At 30.0% G+C, this 22539-nt stretch overlaps 4 protein-coding genes across 6 annotated transcripts; 2 read left to right on the plus strand and 2 right to left on the minus strand.

Annotated features, from left to right (window-relative positions):
• The first annotated feature begins 274 nt into the window (after window positions 1-274).
• On the plus strand, window positions 275-6901 carry LOC139996695 (uncharacterized). The gene is made up of 5 exons (XM_072021222.1): window positions 275-722; window positions 927-1048; window positions 1179-1331; window positions 1395-1753; window positions 1841-6901. The coding sequence occupies exons 2-5, from the start codon at window positions 928-930 to the stop codon at window positions 5387-5389; spliced, it is 4182 nt and encodes a 1393-aa protein (XP_071877323.1). The 5' UTR covers window positions 275-722; window position 927; the 3' UTR covers window positions 5390-6901.
• Window positions 6902-6938: 37 nt separating this feature from the next.
• On the minus strand, window positions 6939-8554 carry LOC139996697 (COMM domain-containing protein 3). 2 transcript variants are annotated; one of them, XM_072021225.1, is made up of 4 exons: window positions 8507-8554; window positions 7755-7896; window positions 7405-7676; window positions 6939-7324 (listed from the first exon to the last, which is right to left on the minus strand). In XM_072021225.1, exons 1-4 carry the CDS (start codon window positions 8537-8539, stop codon window positions 7154-7156), a joined length of 618 nt encoding a protein of 205 aa, XP_071877326.1. In that variant the 5' UTR covers window positions 8540-8554; the 3' UTR covers window positions 6939-7153. The 2 variants fall into 2 exon arrangements, with proteins under 2 accessions (XP_071877326.1, XP_071877327.1); XM_072021226.1 differs by lacking the exon at window positions 8507-8554 and adding an exon at window positions 8135-8278.
• Window positions 8555-9300: 746 nt separating this feature from the next.
• On the plus strand, window positions 9301-10587 carry LOC139996699 (uncharacterized). Its single transcript, XM_072021227.1, has 3 exons — window positions 9301-9446; window positions 9669-9794; window positions 10295-10587. Exons 1-3 carry the CDS (start codon window positions 9435-9437, stop codon window positions 10475-10477), a joined length of 321 nt encoding a protein of 106 aa, XP_071877328.1. The 5' UTR covers window positions 9301-9434; the 3' UTR covers window positions 10478-10587.
• Window positions 10588-12881: 2294 nt separating this feature from the next.
• On the minus strand, window positions 12882-22350 carry Gogo (thrombospondin-1 like protein golden goal). 2 transcript variants are annotated; one of them, XM_072021223.1, is made up of 18 exons: window positions 21965-22350; window positions 21668-21755; window positions 21258-21477; window positions 20177-20363; window positions 19800-20021; window positions 19521-19670; window positions 18961-19309; window positions 18205-18335; window positions 17789-18043; window positions 17416-17671; window positions 17077-17301; window positions 16634-16781; window positions 16365-16535; window positions 16148-16280; window positions 15784-16058; window positions 15572-15688; window positions 15233-15358; window positions 12882-14299 (listed from the first exon to the last, which is right to left on the minus strand). In XM_072021223.1, exons 2-18 carry the CDS (start codon window positions 21726-21728, stop codon window positions 13819-13821), a joined length of 3507 nt encoding a protein of 1168 aa, XP_071877324.1. In that variant the 5' UTR covers window positions 21729-21755; window positions 21965-22350; the 3' UTR covers window positions 12882-13818. The 2 variants fall into 2 exon arrangements, with proteins under 2 accessions (XP_071877324.1, XP_071877325.1); XM_072021224.1 differs by having other exon boundaries at window positions 19198-19309; window positions 21965-22349.
• Between the last annotated feature and the right edge of the window lie 189 nt (window positions 22351-22539).

A 22539-nucleotide genomic window follows, 5' to 3' on the forward strand; every position in this document is an offset into this window, starting at 1 on the left:
TACATGTGTGATATTTACACGATACATGTTGTACAAGTTCAGGTTTTAGTATATTTACATTTACATTTTAATGAAAATACAATATATAACAAAATGTTTTTATGCAATTTAAATAATTTTAAATTGATTTGTAGATCAAATATAATTCGAATTAAATATTAATTTCGAATGAAATAATATATAAATTTAAATTTACGTGTTAGTAATGCCATCTCTGAATTGTATAAAGTACTCAAATAGTCATATCGATAAATGATACCGTTAATTTGTTATAATAGCCCGTAGTAATCATATATTTCTTAGTAAATACAATGTTTGCTGTAATTTATTAATTTTAGTTATTATCTTCTTTTCTTTACTTTTTTCTTGTAAAATATGGTTAAGGACTACACCTGAAAGGAAACTCATGTTTTTGGAAATGTCATTGGCATGATTGTTTATCCACCATTTTGTTTTGCTGTCGTCCTCAGAGTTTTTCCTGGTACCGTGGCCTATTTTACAATGAACTAGATTGACTCAAATTTCGAAAAATCGTAGAATCAGAGAACGCTCTGTGTTTTCAAAGAGATTTGTTTTTAACGGATTTGAGTCAGTTTTTTAATAAATGTTCTCATTATGAGAATTCGTGAAATTTCACCTCGAGTTCTGACCCAACTTTCCTGACTTCTTTAATCAAATGGCGATTACTAGATAAAACGAACAGTTTTCGCGTCATTTACCACGTAAGTTTAATATTTTAACGATTCTACTTGGATATAATAGCGCAAATTGTTTAAAATTAGTCGAAAAAAATTGTTTTAGTTCTTGTTTATTAATATTTCACATCATTCAATATTATTAACGTTTTGTGTTATTACAATTTGTGTGATATTTTTGTTAACTATGAGGGTTAAATATATATGATTAATACAGTTTTCTTACTGCAGGATGTCAGGTCAGAGTGGAGGGCATCGCTTAAGGTTGTCCAAACTCAACGATCAGCTGACGTGCAAATTATGCGGTGGATATTTCATTGATGCCACTACTATCATAGAGTGTTTGCATTCGTGTATGTGTATTCTTCTGTCGCTTTTTTAATCCTTTTGTCTGTGGTGAATAAATACAGTTTCATCATTGCAAAAGGGTTAAGCGACGATTCCAACATATTGATGTAAGCGGCGATTAACGTCGCACTACAGTTTGCAGGAGCTGTATTGTCAAGTATCTGGAGAACAATAAGTATTGTCCAATATGTGAGGTACAGGTGCACAAAAGTAAACCACTACTCAACATTCGCCCAGACCACACTTTGCAGGACATTGTGTATAAACTGGTACCTGGATGCTATCAAAGTAAGTTTTATTATTAACAAAGGAATAATGTAATGAAGATTCATTTAAATATTTATATTGCAGATGAGATGCGATGTAGAAGAGACTTTTATTTAAAACATCCTGAAGCATGTACTCAAGCAACATCTCCAGAGGCAAGAGGGGAACCAATTGAATCGCATATATATTCTCCAGATGAATCACTTAGTTTATCATTAGAATACTTTAGTCCATCCAAGGACATCAAAGGTATAGCTGTAGAACCTTTATTGAGGCGGTATCTTCGTTGTCCTGCTGCAGTGACCATTTTTCATTTACAAAAGCTTATACGAGCTAAGTATGGCTTAACTGATGCACATAGGGTGGATGTAATGTATAAAGAGGAACCACTGTGTAGTAATTATACATTGATGGATGTGATGTATATTTATCATTGGAGACGAGTAAGTATCAACAGTCTATTGAAAATATTTGGAAATTCTAATTTTACTGAAATTTTTTCTATAAATACTTTATCATATTTATTTCAGAAAGTGCCATTGCATTTAAGTTACAGAATATTTGAATCTTCTCCAAAGCGAATAAAACTTTCTGAAGATAATGTCAATTATAAAACAACTTTACTTCATGCTGGAATTGATTCCATTGAATCAAAAGAAGAAAAATCAATAAAAAGGGAATGGAAAGAAGTACAGTTGAAAATTTCTGAAACTGGTATTATGAGTATTACAGATATAACGGACCAACAATTTAAGAAAAATACAAAAGTTGAAGAATCCATTACTAGCATTGAAACAATAAATACATCAATAGTTGAAGAAAATGATAGTAAAAATAACATACCTGAAGTCAGTGAAGGAAACAAACCGCCTTCAGACAAACAAGACGTTAGCGAGTTTGATAATTCTTCCAAATTAAACGAATTTGGTGACCAAAAATGCTCCAATCAAACAGAAACTGTGAAAACATTAACAAAAGGAATAGAAAATACGATAAAACTTAAATATGAGGAGGAATCGAAAAATCGATCGGATAATAACAATGTTGAAGATAAAACAACTTTACAGAAAAGTATTCAGTCACAAGAAATGGCACAATATGTGAGTGAACATGAAATTAGAAATAATAACATTGAAAATAAAGATCAAAAGGAGTCATCAAGAAATAACAATAATATTATCGCGGATAAATTGGAAAACTCTAAGCAAAATTCAAGAAATGAGGTAAAATTTATAAATACAGGATCGAAAATCAATGCTCTAAGTGTGAAATTACAATTCCAACCGAAAACTGGACAAATTAGCAGTAACAATGCTTCTTTGAAAAAGGTTACAAAAGATAGGAAAATCACACCACAGTCATCTAAAAAGGTAGACGTAAAGATTACTGAAAACTTAAAATCTACAGAGCTGAAAAATTCTTTTGATTCTTCAAAAGCACAAGTAATGACAAATAATGGCGGGGTTACATTAACCAAATCATTAGTTCCATGTTCTACAAAAGCCATATCACAGAAAGCAGAATTACTGGATGCCACAGAACCTGTTTTATCAACGTACCCAAGTACTTCAGTTAATTCTGAAACGAGAGAAACAGAAATAAATGTAAGAAATGTGCAATCAACTGATCAGAAGGAAGAATATTCTTCTCAAGGAGAAAGTGTTATAGAAAAAAAACCATATGTATCAGAGCAGATTTCAACAGAATCTTGTCAAAGAACCAATGGACAAGCAAATACACTTTCCCAAAAGTCGTACACCCAAATCGAATCGTTGTCAAATGATAATCTCGCATCATCAAATCTTTCTACATCACTACCTATGTCTGTTGGTAATGGAATCAATCCAATTTCTACGTCAACAATAAGTCAATCTACATCTACATTTCCCTATATGGTCCAGGATTTGGTAAATAATACTATGTTGAAAAATTCTCTCAAAAGTTTGAGTACATCAACGACGCAAAAAATATGCTCTACTGCAATTTCTGAAAATGAAGTACCTACATCTTCAGTATCAGACAGTTCTACAGCATTTACTATACCTTCTTTGAACGTCTCTTCTTCTTTAAAAAGTAGTTATCTAAGTCCAAGTACTTCAAAAGAGTCCGTTTTAAAAGCGAATTTGGAAATAACTAATACATATTCAGTGCCTCCTTGTCCCGATGCTATTCCAATCTCTTTGATGAAGCCAACAATTCGTAAAAATGAATTGATTACAAAGGGTTCTAATTTAAATGAAATTTGTGCAAAAATTGGAGCCTCTGGTTCAAAAATTAACGATATTTGTGCTAAAATTGGGGAAAATTCTAAAGAAAAAAACAAAACGGAAATAAGAAGTAAATCCGATATCCCAGATTTATTAAAAATCGGGAGAAAGAATGGTTCGCCATCAATCGCTATTGATTCCAATAGTAAACAGCAGCAACATACAAATATTCCAAATGTGCCCGTTTATGCACCTAATAGTAGTGCAATCACAACAGAGAGCAAACATATTTATTCAAATGTAAAGGATAGTCTTAGGGCTACTTCGTTGATAACTACTTCTCCAATAGCTACATCGCACTCTTTACAAAAGGTTCTTTCTGTCTCTAAAAAGCAAAGTCAAGCAGTAGGTTACAAGACTCTTCGTGATCCTCCAAGATGCTGGAATCCTACACTTTCTAAAAACAATTATGTAGCAGTTAAAAATCAAAGTAAAGAGACACAAAACCAATTACATCAAACCACGCTTTTCGAAAGAAGTAAGACAATTCAATCTAAACCGGCTAAAATTTTTAAAATGAGAAACATGCCAAGATATTTGGGTAATCCCGCATCTGGAGTGAAGCCAATGTATGGTATTGGTAATGAATGTAAAGAAAAAGAACAGTCGACAATGGCATCAACAACAACTACAAACACATCTAGCAGTTCTAAAAATGGGAACTTGAGTATGATGAAGATAGATCCTAAAACTTTATCTCCAATTGTATCAACAGTTAATTCACCTATCGTTTCACCACCTCCATATTCTCCTAGTGCAAGGAATTACCCAAATCCTCCATTCTCAAGAGATATTTGTAGAAGTACTGGTTCGCCAATATCTCCAAAAAATTCTCCAGTAAATATGCTTTCAACGAGTCCTTTTATACCTTCTCCAACACCAAATATGAATCCCGGGCTAATCTATCCCCACTTTCCACGACCATTTCCAGATGCTACTAGATTCCCAAATCCTTTGATACGTTCACCAATAGGAATTCCATCTCCCAGTGCCTTCCATAGTAATTTACCTCCTTCAATTAATAAATTGTATCAACGATCTAGTTATATTCCACAAACTACTGGCTTTTCTCCAGTTTCACAACCCCCAACAGTTCAGAGAATACCACCAAGCACCTATTCTTCACCTAAGTCACCTAAAACTACCTCTCTAACAGCAATTTCTCCTGCATCTTACAACTTGGTCAAACCCGAAACACAAGCGATTGCAACATCTCTTGAGACTAATAACCTGCTTCTTCCAGAAAATACGTCACAGGAAGATGTTAGTGCATTTAATTTGTCTAAGACTGGAAATTTTTGCAACACGGAGGTTGTTAACATACCGACAGAAACAGTTCGAAATTCTAAATCAACTTCGCTTTCTCCCAGTTCAAGTGTTGGACAGAGTAAAAATACATCGATCGTTAATTCAAAAATTAAGTTAGAAACGTCTCCATTGGGTGCAGGCGATCAAGATCAAAATAAGGAACGGTTGGAAAAGGAAGCTATAAAATGTAAAGAACAAAATTTATATCTATCAAAAGGACAAAATTTGGAGAAGAGTCGATCTGATGAAGATAGTGACAGTGTAAATACGAAAAAAGAAAAATCTCCTCCACAAATTAATGGAGATCTCACCAATGAAAAGAAGGACGAAGCAATAACAGAAAAAATTACAGAACAGAATGAGCAAAATGAAGCGGAGATAGTACAAGTTTCAGAAAAAGTTGATGAAAAAGAAAAAGTAGAAGAATCCAAAAACGAGAAATGTGAAAAAACCGAGGAGCAACAGAATAATTCTGAGATTCAAGTCAACAAAACAAAGACATAAATTTTGCATTAAGCAACTCGTACAAGTTGTATGTTCATTGACGTATGAAAATATTCGGATATTACTATATTTTATTTTATACAAAATATTTTGTCGAATCGTAATTCAACATATTTCAGATTCCTGATAAACCTTTTCACTCTGCTAATACAAAACGAATACGTGTTGTTATTTTAATTATTACGATTTTTAAACTGCAAAACTTTAAACATATTGAAACAATAATATGTTTAATGTATCACTAATATTTAAATCTTTATCTTATATAAAAGTTGTAATAATTAGAAATACATAACACATGTCTCTCCCTCTCTTTCTCTCTATCTCTTTTCTGGTTTAAACAAAAAAGAAGAAAATGAAAGAAATGACTAAATATATTCAAGGTCACGTTCAACATAAGGGCTGTATAAAGATTATATAGAAAACGATACTGCGTATAATTAATCATATTTATATGAGGAGTTTTTATAAAATAATTTCACGCAGTCTGTTAGTTTACATTATTTATCATATTTCTGAGCAAATTTTATTATTTGTTTCTTAATATATCTTAGTCAAGTAAATATCTAACCAAAGCCTCGAGAATTAATCTAATGTTCCAAGTAGATTTAGCTACGATACACTTTTTCGATTGGCTCTTTTTTCGCATATACCCTCTTTTTAAAAAGGAAACAACTATAGTAAATTGTCCGAGGCCTTATCACAGTAATCTTATATATGAAGTAATGTTAGGAAATCGAGAGCAAGAGAAAATCGTTGTTAAATGGTTTAAGAAGATGAGAAAAAGTATTACGCTATATAAGTGATTTCTCTCTTTCCAGCTTAATTAGTTAATATTATCGATGTGTCGCATCGCACCGAATTATTAAAATAGCACGCATGGATAAGAAGTCCACTATTAATTTTGATAAGTGCCGGAAAGAAAGAAAGAGTTAATGTATAGATAAATTTTTAATATTGGATGATTTTCTTTTTCCTTTTAGATACATTTACTTGTAAATAGTGTATAATGATTCAAAGAAGTCTATATCACGTATTAGATATAAAAAAAATTATCAATTATTAATATAATTTGACACGCATATTTTTAGGTATTAAGGATGTAACGATAGTATTTTTTGTCTAATACGAGGAAGCAATTTTTAGAGAGATGCCTGATTGTAGAGCAAAAAACAACGTATTTTTAATAAGTTATTAGTTGTGTGCGCGCGCGACTCTTTTGTATACAAGGTGTACCTGAATGAGTGAGCGAATGAAAAATGTGTGTGTATAATTTTGTGTATAAAATTTCAATATCGAAATTTTAAATTTCAATATCGAAGTTTTCGAAATTTTGTTTTATTTATAACAAAACGTTGATCGTCGTTTGTTTTGAAATTTATGTACATGTTTTACGTATGTTTGTGTGCCCGCGCGCATACTCTGAAGCGCGCGCGTTATCAATACAGTAATAATACTACGTAAAGTAGATGATGTTCTTTTGATTATAAAAATATAGTTGATTATACTTTACACAGTCTGTTGTTTGTATAAGATTTTACCATTACACTTATACGTACAAATATTGAGTTTATTATTAAACAATTGCTATAATAATTGTTGTGTAAATGTTAATATACATAAATGTTATAAGTTGATGATAATTATAATTTATAGAAACTCACATATTGTAATAGAAATAGCTAAAACAAAATAATTCCAAGGAAATTTGAAAATATACATGGATCATACTATATGCAGCAAATCAATAACTTAAAGATACAGCTAAACATTAGTAAGCTTCTCTGAGTATCTGATGGCATCTTTGAGCTTAAATACCAGTTCTTGCAACTGTTGTATTGTACATGAAAATGTTACATGATCTATTGTTTCATGTTTCTTAGTACTAAGTCGCACATGATAAAGAGGAACACCTAGTGAATTGCATGTGTCCAACTGAAAATGACTTTCATGAATAAGAGCAAATAAAGCATCAGTGAATGAAACGATCGGTGTTCTATTCACCGATCAATTACCTTGACACAGTAATCTAAATGCCAGTCTATATCAATAATGTGAGGTGGATTATTGCCTATCAATTCCAACTGAGACTGTATTGCCTTTTTATTATTAATGTATACTTCGCATAATTTCGTAATTCTTTTTTCACCAATATATACAAGATTTAAAAAACTTCTTAAGCTTTCTTCATCTAAATCATGTCGAGTAGCCTCTATAAGTAAACATACCACATCAGCAAAAACCTTTTTTGTTAAAATTGGTTTCGCATCAGATGTTTTGATAGTGCCTGAAATTTTATTAGTTTCAATAATCATGTTAATTAATCTTATTTGTATTTGACAATTACACCAAAACAAATACTCACATTTTATTTCTGTAGGATTGTCATATATATATGAAGTAGCCATTCCTAGAATTTGTAGAAAGTTATCGTCAGTAACAATATTTGTGTTTAGAATATTAGCAAGACCATCAATGGTGTCTTTTGATAATTCCATCATTATATCCTGAAATACTAAATTCACTTAATGATACACTAAAATCAATTGGATAGTATAACTTTCAAATAATTTAGTTGCTTTTATAATATATGTCCATTGGGATGACTTCATTTTTATAACTATGGAAAATATATAAATATACAATTAAATTTTAAAATATCGAATAAAAATTTCATAAACATGATATGTGAGGTTATCTTTCATAATTGCCAACCATGTGTGTTATCGATTTTCAATATCTGACCTATTATAATAATAAGCGGTAATAAATTGAATAACTTTAATTTATTTGATTTACTTTGTACAATATGAATATATCACAGTTAATTTTTATTAGAACCAAGAAGAGTATAGATTCTACATGTATTTATGTGTGTAGTCACAACTATGACATATTTTAATTTTTGTTATATTTAATGTTTTAATAAATATTTGTTATATACATATATATATATATATATATACTTATATATAGCATATATATTTATTGTATAAAAAGAAGAGAAATATACATTAAAAATAAATTATTATTTATTTTAACCAAGAACTTTTTTCATATGATAATAGTAGCCACACACGAGATATTGAATCTACTGCCAAGTCTGGTAAATCATACTAGAGATGAAGAAATAAGATCACCAATGAACATAGACGAAATTCAGACAAGAGTATGCAATACGAATTATCTGTTTAGTGCTAGATCTCTTACTGTTACTCAGAGGAAACGAGCCGTGATATACATAGTTCGTCGGTTCGAATAATCGATTCGATCCGAGCAGCGTGAAAGAATCGAGTAACTTGAACGATCCGAGTAGGTCGTATACCTTTTATAATAAATTAATTAGACCATCGCATTCGCTTAACGCAAGGTATAAACTACGTGTAATGTACGAAAGATGTACGACCTATTCAGATCGTTCGAGTCACTTAACTATTTCAAACCGATCGAGACAATTCGAGTTACTCGATTCTTTCGAGTATTCGGATCGGATCGATTATTATCGTACTTGCGAACCGAGTATTCGATGGTTGAGATGGTCACCGGGTTTCAGGGGCAGTCCAAGGTCGGTAAGGTAGGTGTCCAATACATTATCAGAAGATTACTTTTTCTCTAATAATGGATCCGAGTATATTTTGCTGATAATAAACATAATTTATTTGACTGTGATCACGGTAAGTGATATAAAAATTTCAAGTAATATTTGTTACAAGAAAACTCTGTCGAATGACGAATTTTGAGCAATATTGTGTATTTGTTTTAATAATTATGTTAATTCAAGCAATACTTTACAAAATTAAGGAGACACTAGGTAAATCTAAGTAAATACAAAAATTGAAATTTCTGCAACGATCGATTTACAAAGTCAGAAGCAGAAGAATAAGCGTACGCCTGCGCCACGTCCTGTATGTACTCTGTTATTTCAAGTACTTGTGCGAAGCATACAGTATTAGAAATTAAATATGTAGTTCAATTTTTACCAAATTTTTCATACAACATCTTAAAAGTGATTGCATAAAACGTTGCACGAAAGATTTTAGCAAAAATGCGCAACAATGTAAGGACTACAATAAACGATAGAGTTAATCGAGAGAAAGTGTAATTTGTTATATTATTGTATCTCTATTTGCTCGTTTCGATATTTGTCATTCCATTCTTCCACGTTTCTCATTTATTTCTTTATACGTATATTTTTAATTTCAAATTGATTAAAAATTGTGATAATAAAACGACAAAAATATTAACATAAAGATATTATTATAAATTGATTCTCTTGTAGGAAGGATCAGTGTTGTACTTGTTACTAGTATTAATCCTATGCGCAGAAGTATGTATGACAAACGCGAGACATTTGATTAAAAAGAGAAATTATAGCGATCAAAGCGTGAGAGGTTATTTGGCAGAGGTAAGGAAACTGTAAACAAACATTTATTATTAAACTGCGGATTTTTATGCATTTATGGGAAATTTAAGAGTGAATGCACGTAATTAATGCAAACGAAATATACGAAATATCCAATAAATGGATCACTCTCAGGTGATAATGTTCGTATATCCTTAACCGGACATTTCCGCGTATAATTCTTGTATGCTTGAGGTTACTTCGTTTTCATTCTGCAGATTTCGTGTTGCTGTAATTAATCAAAAGCCCGTAATGAGCCATAATGAAAGATCCTACACAATATACATCACATATCTAGGCATTTTCAGTGCAGAAGCGACAGTAATCCTCAAAACCCTTGAATCTTTTCTAACAATCAGCAAATGAAAAATTGTACCATCTTCGCACTAACCTTTCTCCTAGCCTTTCAATTGTGTTTACAAAATGAATTTCCAATGTGAATTTCCATAGATATTCGCAGTCTATACATTATTCATGAGTTATGAATGAATGTCTGTTTCTAGCGAACTTGTTGGTGGAATGAGGTCTGTAAAGAAGAATTTCACAGCAAATTCCGCTGCCGTTGTCCAAGATGGTCCTATTGTCGTGCTCCTGGCAGATATTACGACGCTCATTGTAGTATAACACGTACGGGCTACATTTGGACTCAACCAGAAACTTCGTTGACGCTCGAAGTTAATAAATGAGTCCTTTTTGTAAATTCTTCTTTAATCGCACTTATCCAAATATCAATCAAAAACTAATACAGTAGGATCCCAACTACGTGGGGGATAAGGCTGTTTGGATGAGAGAATTTTCGGATAATAGAACAGTTACTCTCCTGATGTTGATCTTTACGTATGTATTAAAAAAGAAAAAAAAAAAAAAAGAGAAAAAGAAAAAAGGTCGGCGTTATCATAACCTCTATCAGTTCGACAGAAAACTAACTATTATACTAAAAAGAAAATTAATTTAACGTTGAATTTCCTTTAAACACACGAGAACATTTGAACATGTTAATTGTAAATCATGTAAAAGTGATATTTTCTAACTTGCTTTCCTTAAAAAATTTCATTATTTAACTCGCCTCTTCAAAGTTTTTATACTCATCGATAACTTTTAAACACAACGATCAATTGCATTCAACGACGCAGATTTCCAAGCTAAGCTCGAATATGAATATATTTATCTTCTACTCTCAACGAAACACTTAACAATGTTGCCGGTTGATCTTGTTAATTCTATATTAGGTGTTTACAGTAATTCTAACAAGTAATGTGATGTTAGATACATTGAATATTATTATATTTATATTGTATACTATATCGTATTTCGTTGCACAATTTCGTTATGTATTTTAAATTACCTTTTATTTATTAAACCATACATTTTATTGAATGTGTATTTTGAGACCAACATGTGTATGCATATTAGTTACATGTATGTTTAAATCATACACCCTTAAGTATCTAAATGTTATAATTCAGTTAATTATATTAAAAGATGTATTTTTGTTATCCGTAAATATATATTATCAATGTGTCCATACTATGGGATAAACTAATTTCAAATATAATTATCAAGTAATGTAATTAAGAAAGGCAAAAGATTTAGATAAAAAGATTTATTTACTAATACTCAGTCAAATATTCTTTTAATTTATTTAATTTTGCTATTTAATCGTGACACATAAAACGTATTTTTCAAATGTATGCATAGAATGTTTACAATAAACATTATAATAAAGTACAGTAAAATTTGATACAAAATGTTTGTCGAATGCATTATCCGATAAATCTTATTCTTTGTTTCGGTTACAGTATTAATTATATACATTAATTTATATGCTATTACTTGATTAAAAATTTTTACATCAGTAACGTACTATCATCATAACGTACTAATTGACTCGAAATAGATGATGAGAAAACTAAAAATTAATCATCCGATGACTAGTGCTTTGCAAGAAATTAATAATAAATAGAAATTAATTTACGTAGAATGTAATTTAAACGTGATTAAAAATTAATATAAGTTGAATGTATATACACGTTGAAAATGATAATTACTAATTTAACGTCATATAAATATTAATTTTAAATATGTATATAGTACGTTTCTAAAAATATATAATCTTTTAAATATCTTAAATATCCTTTAAATATCCTTTCATCGTATATGTATGATAAAAACTAGTACCTACATATATTTTCATGTAACGTATGGCAAACTTATTTTTCTAATACATCGTCGAATTACATTATTTTTCACGTTGCATGATTCTTCGTGTGTTCTCTTACATTATTTTTGTATTTCATATCAGATAATTTACTTTACCATTTATATACAAAGAGAACAATAAAAATATTGCTAGTGAATTATTAATCAACGTGACAATATTATTTTAATTGTAATCAGGCAAGATGAAATTGACTGCTTCGGATGACGTTGTGGGTGAAGTCATGAATTATAGTGTTCGTTGTTCCGAAGTAGTCAATTTTTTCCTCATACAATTTTTCGTATTAAAAAACGTATGCACAGGCGTCTTAAGATATTAAAGTAACCGAGGTACACGAAACATCCTGTATTAATTAACAATACATATATCCTTTTCTAGAAAAGTAAATCAGACCTAAATTAATGCTTGAAATAAGTGATATAAGTGATGTAGAAATCAGCTCCTATAAAATATATTACAGCTTTACACATGATTTCTGTTACGAGTTATTTGAAGAAGAAAAATTGATATACATCAGTTGTATAAGAATATACTCATACATTTACTCATACGATCTTTCATTAATCATTCTTATGCATGATATATATTTTTAGATACATTTTATATTATACAATTACATAGCAAAATAGTAAATCTTAGAGTAACTGTACTGCGTCATATAATTTGTACTATACCAATGATTAAATAATGAGAATTATTATATACAATTGCACATAATCATGTTAAAGTGGTTAACGATTTTAAAAATATTGAAAATCTGGTTCCAAAAACTAGAGATTAGTCTCCCTTATTGCATTCAATTCCATGTTTATTACTTGGAATTTACTTTTGGATATTTTTGTTGGAAATATGAGATCTCTTAGATCTTATGTCTTTTTTTTTTTTTTTTTTTTTTTTTTTTTGATAAAGTTTCACAGACTTATGTTTTTTGATTCCTGATAAATCATATAAGTTTAAAATCAAAATAAAGAAAGAAGAAGAACAAAAACTTGAACTTTACAAACATCTTTAAATTTAAAATAAAAATGTAATTATTCATCTATAAAAAAAATCTTTTTAGTTCAACATATGAGCGTGATAATATTATAGTAATATATTTCAAAATGCAACTCGAAGATTTCCGCATAATATGACCTTATTATCTCTACTACCTCATGGCAGTGAGCCATTAGTATTCAACGATCGAGCTAGTAAATGCCGCTACGTAGCATTTTATAATCGTCCCTTTATATCAGGACTTCTTAAACTATAGATCGCAACCCCATATGAGATCGTGTAACAGAATTATGGGGTCGTGAAAATTTTCGAGATTGTGCCTATTCCTTTTTACATATTCCCTCTAAATTTAATAGCCGTATCTTTATAATTGACGAAGTTACAGTAAATTTTGTAAATCGATATGAATCGTTCGGTAGCAGAGTCAAAGTAGTTAAATATAGTTTTTCTCTTTGTTCTTTTTTTCATTGTCTGTTCATTTAGATCTAACTATTATATCTATTATTACATCAAAATCCAAATTCTATTACAGATAAAAAAAAAAAGCCTCGACAATCAACTCTTGGTTATATCTTCAGAGACATTAATGTACTTTGTTACAACTTTAACAATTTTCTAAAATCATTACTTCGTAATAACAAGAAATATAATTATATTTAAAGAAATAATATTAAGGTATATAAAATACCATTAAATAATGAAATCTAAATGTTCGCGTGCTATTAAGCTAGCGAATGATATAAACGAAAACGTTTAACTAAAAAAATTATAGAAATTATAGTAGAAATGAATAAGGATAATTTTATAAAATTTCTAGTCGATATATTCATCGTCATCATCGTCAACAAATTTAATATTTTGATCATAAAAAGACCCCTGCTTTAGGCAAAATGTTTCTATACCATAATCTGGATTTTGAACATTTAAAGAAGCATCAATGTCTCTGCTATTTAATTTTCGTACTTGAGAAAAGCTTTTTAAAGGGCTCCCTGATAATTCTGTCATAGGAATATTTACTGTGTCCTTTATGTTTGTAATTGACTGACTGCATTCCATTAACTCTTTATATTTACAAGACATATTTGTTATATCCTCATCTTGATTGTTGGGAATTATTTTTTGATTACAATTTTGCTTTATCTTTGAAAGATCTTTTTGTAAAATTCTGTTTGGCGTAGAACATAGTTTTCCTTTATTATTTTCATCGTTATTCAGCATATTTATAGGGCTTCCAAGAAGGCTTTTGGAAGAGTTCGATTCTTCGCTTGATTCTTCATCTTTGCCTAGACGAACCCTATGAGGGGCAAAGGACATTAATATAGAAACGACTATTTTAAAAATAATTTAAGAGATATGAAATATTTGAAAATGTATCTTCTACTCTTCTTAGTTATCATGCATCATCATAACATATGAATACAGCAAATCCCTCGTGTCAGTTTTTTTAATTATCGGGATTTCATCAGTTACTTTGATCCACATATGATTTAGCGAAACAAAAAAATTATTATAATGTTAAATATGTTCGTAAACAAAAGAAATAGAATTGAAAAATTATGAAATATAATAAAAAATAATATATATGTATGCATTTACAAAATATTTAAAGGCGCAAAAATATATAGAATGTATAATAAGTGAAAGAGACATAAGAAATGATGTAAGATCTATAAAAAAAAAAAAAAAAAAAAAAATCAGTCAGTATTTAAAGTTAACGACTTTCGATGACTATAAGTGATTTGAGATGTAATTGTATTAAGGGTCATAAGGATCTATACATAGTATAGAGCTTCGTTCAGGGCCGTACTCAGAAACAGATGTCAACACAGAAACAGTTTTTCCTTCGCTACAAGTTTCTTCCTAAGGAAACTTGTCCCCTTGTAAAGTTATAATACTAATTATAATAAGTTATAATAAAAGGATTATACTCACCGAGAGGAGTAAAAAATGTCTGATCAGTATACATACATATATTGGGGTAGGTCCTAAAATCAATCCTCTCAATGTCGATGAAGCGAAATGGTGTTATCGCGAATTCGATCAAGCATAGTAAGTAAATGGTAACTTAAGGCAATGATCGAACGCGAAATCGAAAAATTTTACATTGAAAGGATTGATTTTAGGATTTACATATGTTTATTGGACATTTTTTACTTCTCTTTGCGAGTGCTATAATCCCTTTAATACCACCCATAGTTATATAAATTACATACTATTACGGACTTACCTCCGGTTTGAAATAACACAGTATTGTTTATGCTCGAGGATACCAGATACAGATTCCATGCTTACTTTAATACTAGAATCTTCTAGAAGTTTTTGGACAGGAAGTAATTTTTCAAACGTTCTTGTTCTGAAAGTTTCAAAGATTTCACTCCTAATTAATTTTCAAATTTTAGCAATAGTTTTTCTTTTTCTTTTTTTTTTCTTTTTAGAAATAGTTTTCATTATTAATATAAGACTAGTTAAACGGTTTTATAATTTAATGCATAAAATTAATCCATAAAAATATTATATCTGTAAGTCATTTGCAAAGTAATAATAGATATATGTTTTTAATATTTACCCTTGTTCCAATTCAAATCCAAAATCTTCAAAACTAGAAAGTTTCATTCTTCTATATTCGGAAGGTGTTAATGCAGCACCTTCAGTTTCAAGAGCCAAAATAGAATTTCTCTTGCTTCTGTTGATAAACAATAACATATAATTACGTAATTAATAATATTACTGGTAAATTAAAAAAAAAAAAAAAAAAAAAAATAAGAGATTACTAGTTACCCTAAGAGAAGATCTTCTGTGTCTAGATGTAAATCCTCGATTGGTGGAATCCAAACTAAAAAAGCAGGATCCATTCCTAAGTAAGATCCTGGAACAGCACTAGCATTTGCTACATTGTAATCATAATAATCCAGTTCGAGTTCTGAATCAGGATTTGTCAAACTAAATTCTGATCCTGGACCTTGTAGAAGTTTTTCACGATTTCTTCTTTCCTTTGTTTCTTTCCCACTTACTAAAATTGATGGACTTGAAATAACACTTTCAGGTGAAGATTCCTATGTGTTAAGAAAGATACAAAACAATGAACATTACTCATATAATTTTTCTTTAAATTTTATAATTTCTTAGATAAAGAAATATTTACTTTTCCTTCTGAATAACTAATATCATTATTTTGATAAATTTTTGAGATGCTATTACTTTTATTATCTTTTAAGTTACCATTTTCCATTTTTAATTCTTTCTCTTCTGAACCATCATAATCTATTGTTTGTAACCTATATAATATATCAATAATATAGTAATTAAATTGCAATCTTTTAAATCTCTGTTATATCAAATAAAATACACAATAAACTCACTTTACGGGATAAGCATATTTAACTTCTGGTTTATGATACACAAGAATACTGGAAGCTGATAATAATTTATCACAGTTTGACTTTATTGATGTGATTGTTTTGTCAGAAGAACTTTCCAATGTGCTATTTAATTTTAATGTACTAGAACTCAATGTAGATTCATCCTTGCACCTACATTGAGAATATAATAATAGAATTCAAATTTGATCTTTTTTATTGTGGAACAGTTTTTACGATTTTCTAGAATTTTAAAATAATATTATTCTTACCCTGTTAAGGTTTCAATACTATGGTAGTGATCTTCTGTATTACTTAAAGTCTCCTTTGGAGTAGATTTTGTGGTTGTTTCTATCATAGAGATAACTTCGGAAATGATTGTACTTGTAGATAGGAATTTTGATCGATCAGGCATTAGTTCTGATTCCAAAAAAAAAAAAAAAAAAAAAAAAAATGAATTTGGTTAAGATTATAAGTATAGTACGAAACAGTTTCTAGTAGTTAGTTATGAAAATTATTCGTTCTATATGATAAGAATAGTGCAATTCCTATTATAATCATGAAAAAGAAGAAAACGATAAACAGAGAAAGTAATAAACATTAATATGAAATTAATATTAATAAAATATTCAATAACCTTATCAAATAATTAAATATTAAAAAAAAAATATATATATATATATATAACTGATGAAAAATGTCATAATATTGATACCTGAAACATCATTGAGACTGTCCAAATCCTCAGCAATACGATACTTTCTATACTTTATAATAAATTGTAACGTCAAGAAAATAGAAACTATAAATATGAGTATCAAAAGCAAGGCAGTTGCTAAATGTGCTGGTTTCCAAAAGATCCATTCTTCTTCAACGTTCGTTGAATTTGTTTCAAAAGGCACAGTGGTGGTGGTTCTATTTCTTTTTAGATACTTTTTATCTATAAAGACGAGGTGTTGCAATTAAAAAACTATTTTTAAATAGTCTACTATAAAAAAGTATTCAACGTTTTAAATTACTATGGAAAACAGGATTCTGTAATAGTTATTTTTACCTAGTACAGCTGCATGAGCAAGAAAACCACCGATACAAGCATCTCCTGATGCTAAAAGTTCATCACTAAAAAATTCCAGTAATAAATTTTGCCCAGAGCTGATGAGTGTTTTCACAGTAAATTGCATTTTATCATATGTAACGTCGATTAAGAGATCTGCATTTAAGGAATTCCCATCCCGGACACGAAAATACTGTCCCGGGCAAGGAAATTGTAATTGATCTAAATGTAATCCAATTATAAAATTCGCCTGCGCCTAGAGCCAAAATTAAATCAGACTGTAGACTATTGATGTTATTATCTGCGGTAATAATTTATTATTTATTTGGAATTTTATTGACTATTTATTTTCTTATTAGTTATTTAGTATTACTTGCAAAAGCCAGAATGATCGACCAGGGCAAGCTTGAGTATTAGCTCCAAGGATTTTCCTGAAAGGTTGATGCTTTAATACAATACGACATCCACATCGACACTGTAATCCAATGTCAGCTACAACTTCCGGCTTTGTTGCAGCCAAAACTGCACTATCGCATATCGAATTCTGAATTCGATTATGCCATTCTTCATTTTTAGAGGATGCTTGCCAAAATATTTTGCCACAGAATTCAGTTTCTATTGCCTTTCCCTATCATTTGATAAATAAATTTTAACTTTAGTGATATTGTCATCGCTATTAAGATATTGATCATACGTGTATAATCATAATTATTTATTTGGATTTCGAATTAACCATGTAATTGTACTAACAACATTAATTGAATCTTGCATTAATAAATAAATATTTACCTGGCAAAATCTTGCTCCGTATTTCGGAGGTGGAGTATCACAAAAGCGATATCGATTTCGAATTCCTCCAAAACACGAGCTACTGCATGGGCTCCATGGACTCCAAGGTCCCCAACCAGCAGCATCACTTTCTAGATAGAGTAATATCGAGCAAAAATGAAGTATTAAAGATGAATGAAGTATTAATGTTTCAAATATTTGTACATAATAAATACGATACAATAGAAATTAAAATGCATTATAATGTATGTTTTCAGGACTTTCTACATAACTTGGACAATCTTAATTACTCACTTAGTTGTCATGATAAAAAAACATTAAGCTATGCGAGTGAATATCATCTCAAGGAAACATCTTCTGATATTTTAATAATAATAACAACGCTTTTTAAACGAAATAACCTATTTTATGCTATTTTATTATTAAAATGATGAGATTAAAACGCGTTCAAGCATGTGCCATACTATGACGTTGAAATGACCGAGACTGGACCGAGAATTTCGTACTATTTATTATTTTAACGCGTGCTCAATGTTCGGATAACGGCAGCAGGTATAACAATGCAGGTATTTCCAACGCTTGTAAAAGCATATTTTCGGTTACAATAAACAGAGTTGGGCATGCATTAATTTCACACCTAAATAAGTGTATTGAGTTTTGGGGAAACTGTCTTTGTGAAACATCCTGCGTATGTACGTAGAGATAGATATAATGTTAATATCATGAATACATGAATTGTGAAAAGTTTGAATGTACCTTGGAGAGGAAAGGTGGGTATGCAGGACATATTAACATCCCCCATAGCACCTGTGACCGCCTGGCTAACATAGACGAAACAATATTCGACAAATTTTTCTGTGAAAAGATCACAATCGAAAGCCAAGGAATGCTTGCCAGGTATTGATCTAGATTCGGTAATATAATGAAGACTGGAGGGTGAAGCAACGGAAGTAACATCAGCTTTCAAACGACCATAAACACGAACACGATCACCTTCTAGTCGACACGCAGGATATTCGAAAAGGACGGCTACACCTCCTGACCCTTCACAAGGATATATCGATCTTGCATGAACCGTAAGTTTAAATTCTTCAGACCATTTCACCTGTAATTCAAACGTAAAGTAAATAGAAATTTATAGCTAAATATTTATATACATTATTGTTTCTAATATGTTATTTATTAATGTACTGTTAATACAAGCCACGAAAATTTATTATTATTGTTATTTTCTATTATTGTTTGAAAGATTTTATTAATAAAATAAATAAAGTAAATAATTGACTTGGAATAAAATACACCTTTGTGCTAATTACCTTAAAGTACACGCTAGTATTTGGTGCTGTAGGATTGGTATTCGAAGCTTTTAATCTTACAGCATAATTGCCAGGTAACCCGAGCAATTCACATCGGAAAAAAATAGTCTTTGTTGGTAAAAAATCTCTTATTTCTTCATAATATAATATCTGAAAATATAGCACGAAATTTACAAATAACATAATAATAACTGTTTTAGAGATAATTAATTGTTAAAGATTAAAATGTAAATAGAAATAGTAGATAAAAACAAAGTTGTAGAAAGATTGTTCATTTACTTGAATATAAGTATTATTCTGCAAATAACAAGCAGTTACGCTAGATCCGCAATATATTAACTGTAGGATGTAAACAGCTACAGGAACATTATCAGATGGACTGCAGTTTACTCCATTGTATCTTATTGTGGCTTTGACAGGCTTATCTGGGTAAGTAGTAATTTGCTGAGATTCTAAGAAGATTGTTGGTAGTGGCCACTTTACATCTAATATTTTACTTGTCTACGAGCATAAATATGTATCATTACCATTTTAATGCAAATATGCTACCATCATATTATAGAAGATGTAATAAAATGTACATTAAAAATTATAGAGAAATAAAATATATTATAGAGAAAATTTGATAAGTATAAACGAGACAAAACAATAACAACCTGATGAAGAGTGGCAACAGGCACTGTTGAATTTTCATACTTATATTCCACTCGTAGAGCGTAAACACCGCCACGAGTAAAATACCCGCAGGGAATGATGATTGAAATGGTTTCATTTCCCGAAGGCAACTGTTCCAGTTGAATTTCACCTATTAATTCTGATATGTCTTCAAAAAGGTACAGTACTCTATGAACAATATAAACAGCATGTAACGGTTAGTTTGTAGATCGTACAGTCAAAGGGTAATCGTTTAAAACATTAAAATATTCGATCACTCCTAGAAACTTGTTATACATACATGTATACATTGTAGAAAACATTTTGGGCTTTCATTAGTACTGTAACGAGACACGACTAACGTCATTATCTTGATTTGAAATTTGAAACGGATCTGAAAATATACGTGGAGGATTCGGAAATTCAACATTCTCTGAAAATAGAAAGTTACGTGATATAGAAATTAATCTGTATACGGGCTTTATTATGACACGTGGTATCTACTCTAGGAGTAGACAGAAGGCACGAAAACAACGAGAGAAGTTCATATGAACATGTGTTCTATCTGACTTTGTTTCAAATTTATAGCCATTTTTGTGTTCCAATAATCCGCAACTGGTCACCTTCGTAGGAGGTCACCTTCGAAACGGCTACCCTCGGCTGTATTGTCCGAATGACACACCTGAAATTTTTTAAAAATTTCAAAATTGCAAAATTCTTTGATACGACGAGTGCAAGCTTACGCACAGGCCAAAGATAGCCTGTTCGAGCATCTTCTATGAAGGTGCACATGTTCATATTTCTATTTTCTATTTTCTATTTTCGCTGTTCTTATGCTTCTTGTCCATTCCTGATAGTAGGTCCGACATATTATGATACATCCTGTATACGTATTTTCTGGGTGGTTTCAAAAATTTTCCTATTATAAAAATGATAGCCCTGTCTCGTTACAGTGCTAATGAAATTTCAAAAAATGTTATAGAACCTATTCATGAAAAAATTCTATAAATTCTAACTTCTCGAATATTTTACATTCTAACAGTAATTATCAATAGCTCGCAATAAGGCGCAAACGTAGCTTACCTCAGTAGAAAAAATCGATTAGAAATCATTTCAAGTGATTTCGAATCTGCATTTTCTTCTTCTTCTTTCAATCCATATTTGTACTTTGTTTTTTCTAACGTTTCAGTCGACTTTCTAACAGATATTGTAAGGTCTCCCGAAAGGGCGACGTGAGAAGAAGGAGAATCAATTTTCAATGCAACAAACTCATCTTCTTCCTTAATCATTGATCTAGTAATATCTAAATTATTTATTTTTTTTATTATTATTAATTCTAATATCTATGATTTATTAATGATTTGTATTTAACATATATTCACGTTAATGAAGTATAAAATTAAATGATAGACAACATTTTCATTTTTCTGTACGTATCATGTATCTTTCTATAACAATTTAAATGTAATTGAAAAGTAATGAAATAAATTTACCGAATTCAAGGAGGATGGTAACTAGTATTCCAAGGAAGAGCCATTTAAATTTCAAATTCATATCCAATTCGTCATCCGTGTTCAATCTCTAAATAACCGCAGACAAGTATAACAATATAACATTTAAATTTACAAATTGTAAAATTATTTTTACTTCGTTACATAAATTTTATAAATATTAATAGTAATAAAATATAAATAATAAAAAAAAAGAAAAAAAGAAAAAAGGAAACCAGATACAATTTCTAATGTCACAGTCAATTGATTTTAAAAGCATTGTGATATTTATAAACTTACAATTTTCTGGTTTATCTGGATGCGAACATTCTCCTCGCATCGGGAATAATTTTTCTCGCATCGAGAGGAGGAGAGTCATAAATGTGCTGTTGGTGGAGGATGCACCACTGCAATTTGCAGGAATCGATATCGAAGGACTTATGTACACCGTAAACTTTCACTATTCACTTCTCCAACATTTTTTCACCTTCGCAATTTAGGAAAATGCTTGATAGTACGTCGTCTTTAGTACCATTAACCATAATGTTAAGCATTAACGTCATAATCTATCTTATTTATGTTTCCAAACTAAAACAATAACGATAAGAGTTAAAGATTCAACAACTATCACGATACAGTTGCATTTTAATAAATAAATAAATTAAAAGAAGAAGTTCAAACGTGGACTACTGTAATGGACCGGATTCAAAGTTACAAAAACATTTTACATTATTTTTTAGTAAAAATTGCATATTACAGTTTCAATAAATAAATTGTGAAAACTCTAATGCAACACTCTACTATACATATAAACAATATAACATATAAACAAAATATTTGTTCAGAATCGTTATAGAAAGTATGTACATATCCCA

This window comes from Bombus fervidus, chromosome 18 (genome assembly GCF_041682495.2).
Source record: "Bombus fervidus isolate BK054 chromosome 18, iyBomFerv1, whole genome shotgun sequence".
Lineage (NCBI taxonomy): Eukaryota > Metazoa > Arthropoda > Insecta > Hymenoptera > Apidae > Bombus > Bombus fervidus.

Excerpts from the sequence above, each read along its gene's own strand:
- LOC139996695 (XM_072021222.1), top strand. The coding sequence starts at position 928 with ATGTCAGGTCAGAGTGGAGGGCATCGCTTAAGGTTGTCCAAACTCAAC. Across the intron at positions 1,049-1,178 it reads CATAGAGTGTTTGCATTCGT|TTTGCAGGAGCTGTATTGTC; the intron begins GTATGTGTATTC and ends GTCGCACTACAG. Across the intron at positions 1,754-1,840 it reads ATATTTATCATTGGAGACGA|AAAGTGCCATTGCATTTAAG; the intron begins GTAAGTATCAAC and ends TATTTATTTCAG.
- LOC139996697 (XM_072021225.1), bottom strand. The coding sequence starts at position 8,539 with ATGTTCATTGGTGATCTTATTTCTTCATCTCTA. Across the intron at positions 7,897-8,506 it reads ATCTTATTTCTTCATCTCTA|GATATAATGATGGAATTATC; the intron begins GTATGATTTACC and ends TTAGTATTTCAG. Across the intron at positions 7,325-7,404 it reads ATTTAGATTACTGTGTCAAG|TTGGACACATGCAATTCACT; the intron begins GTAATTGATCGG and ends AGTCATTTTCAG.
- LOC139996699 (XM_072021227.1), top strand. Across the intron at positions 9,795-10,294 it reads TGAGAGGTTATTTGGCAGAG|CGAACTTGTTGGTGGAATGA; the intron begins GTAAGGAAACTG and ends GTCTGTTTCTAG.
- Gogo (XM_072021223.1), bottom strand. The coding sequence starts at position 21,728 with ATGAATTTGAAATTTAAATGGCTCTTCCTTGGAATACTAGTTACCATC. Across the intron at positions 20,364-21,257 it reads AATCGATTTTTTCTACTGAG|AGTACTGTACCTTTTTGAAG; the intron begins GTAAGCTACGTT and ends TATTGTTCATAG. Across the intron at positions 20,022-20,176 it reads CTGTTGCCACTCTTCATCAG|ACAAGTAAAATATTAGATGT; the intron begins GTTGTTATTGTT and ends TTATGCTCGTAG.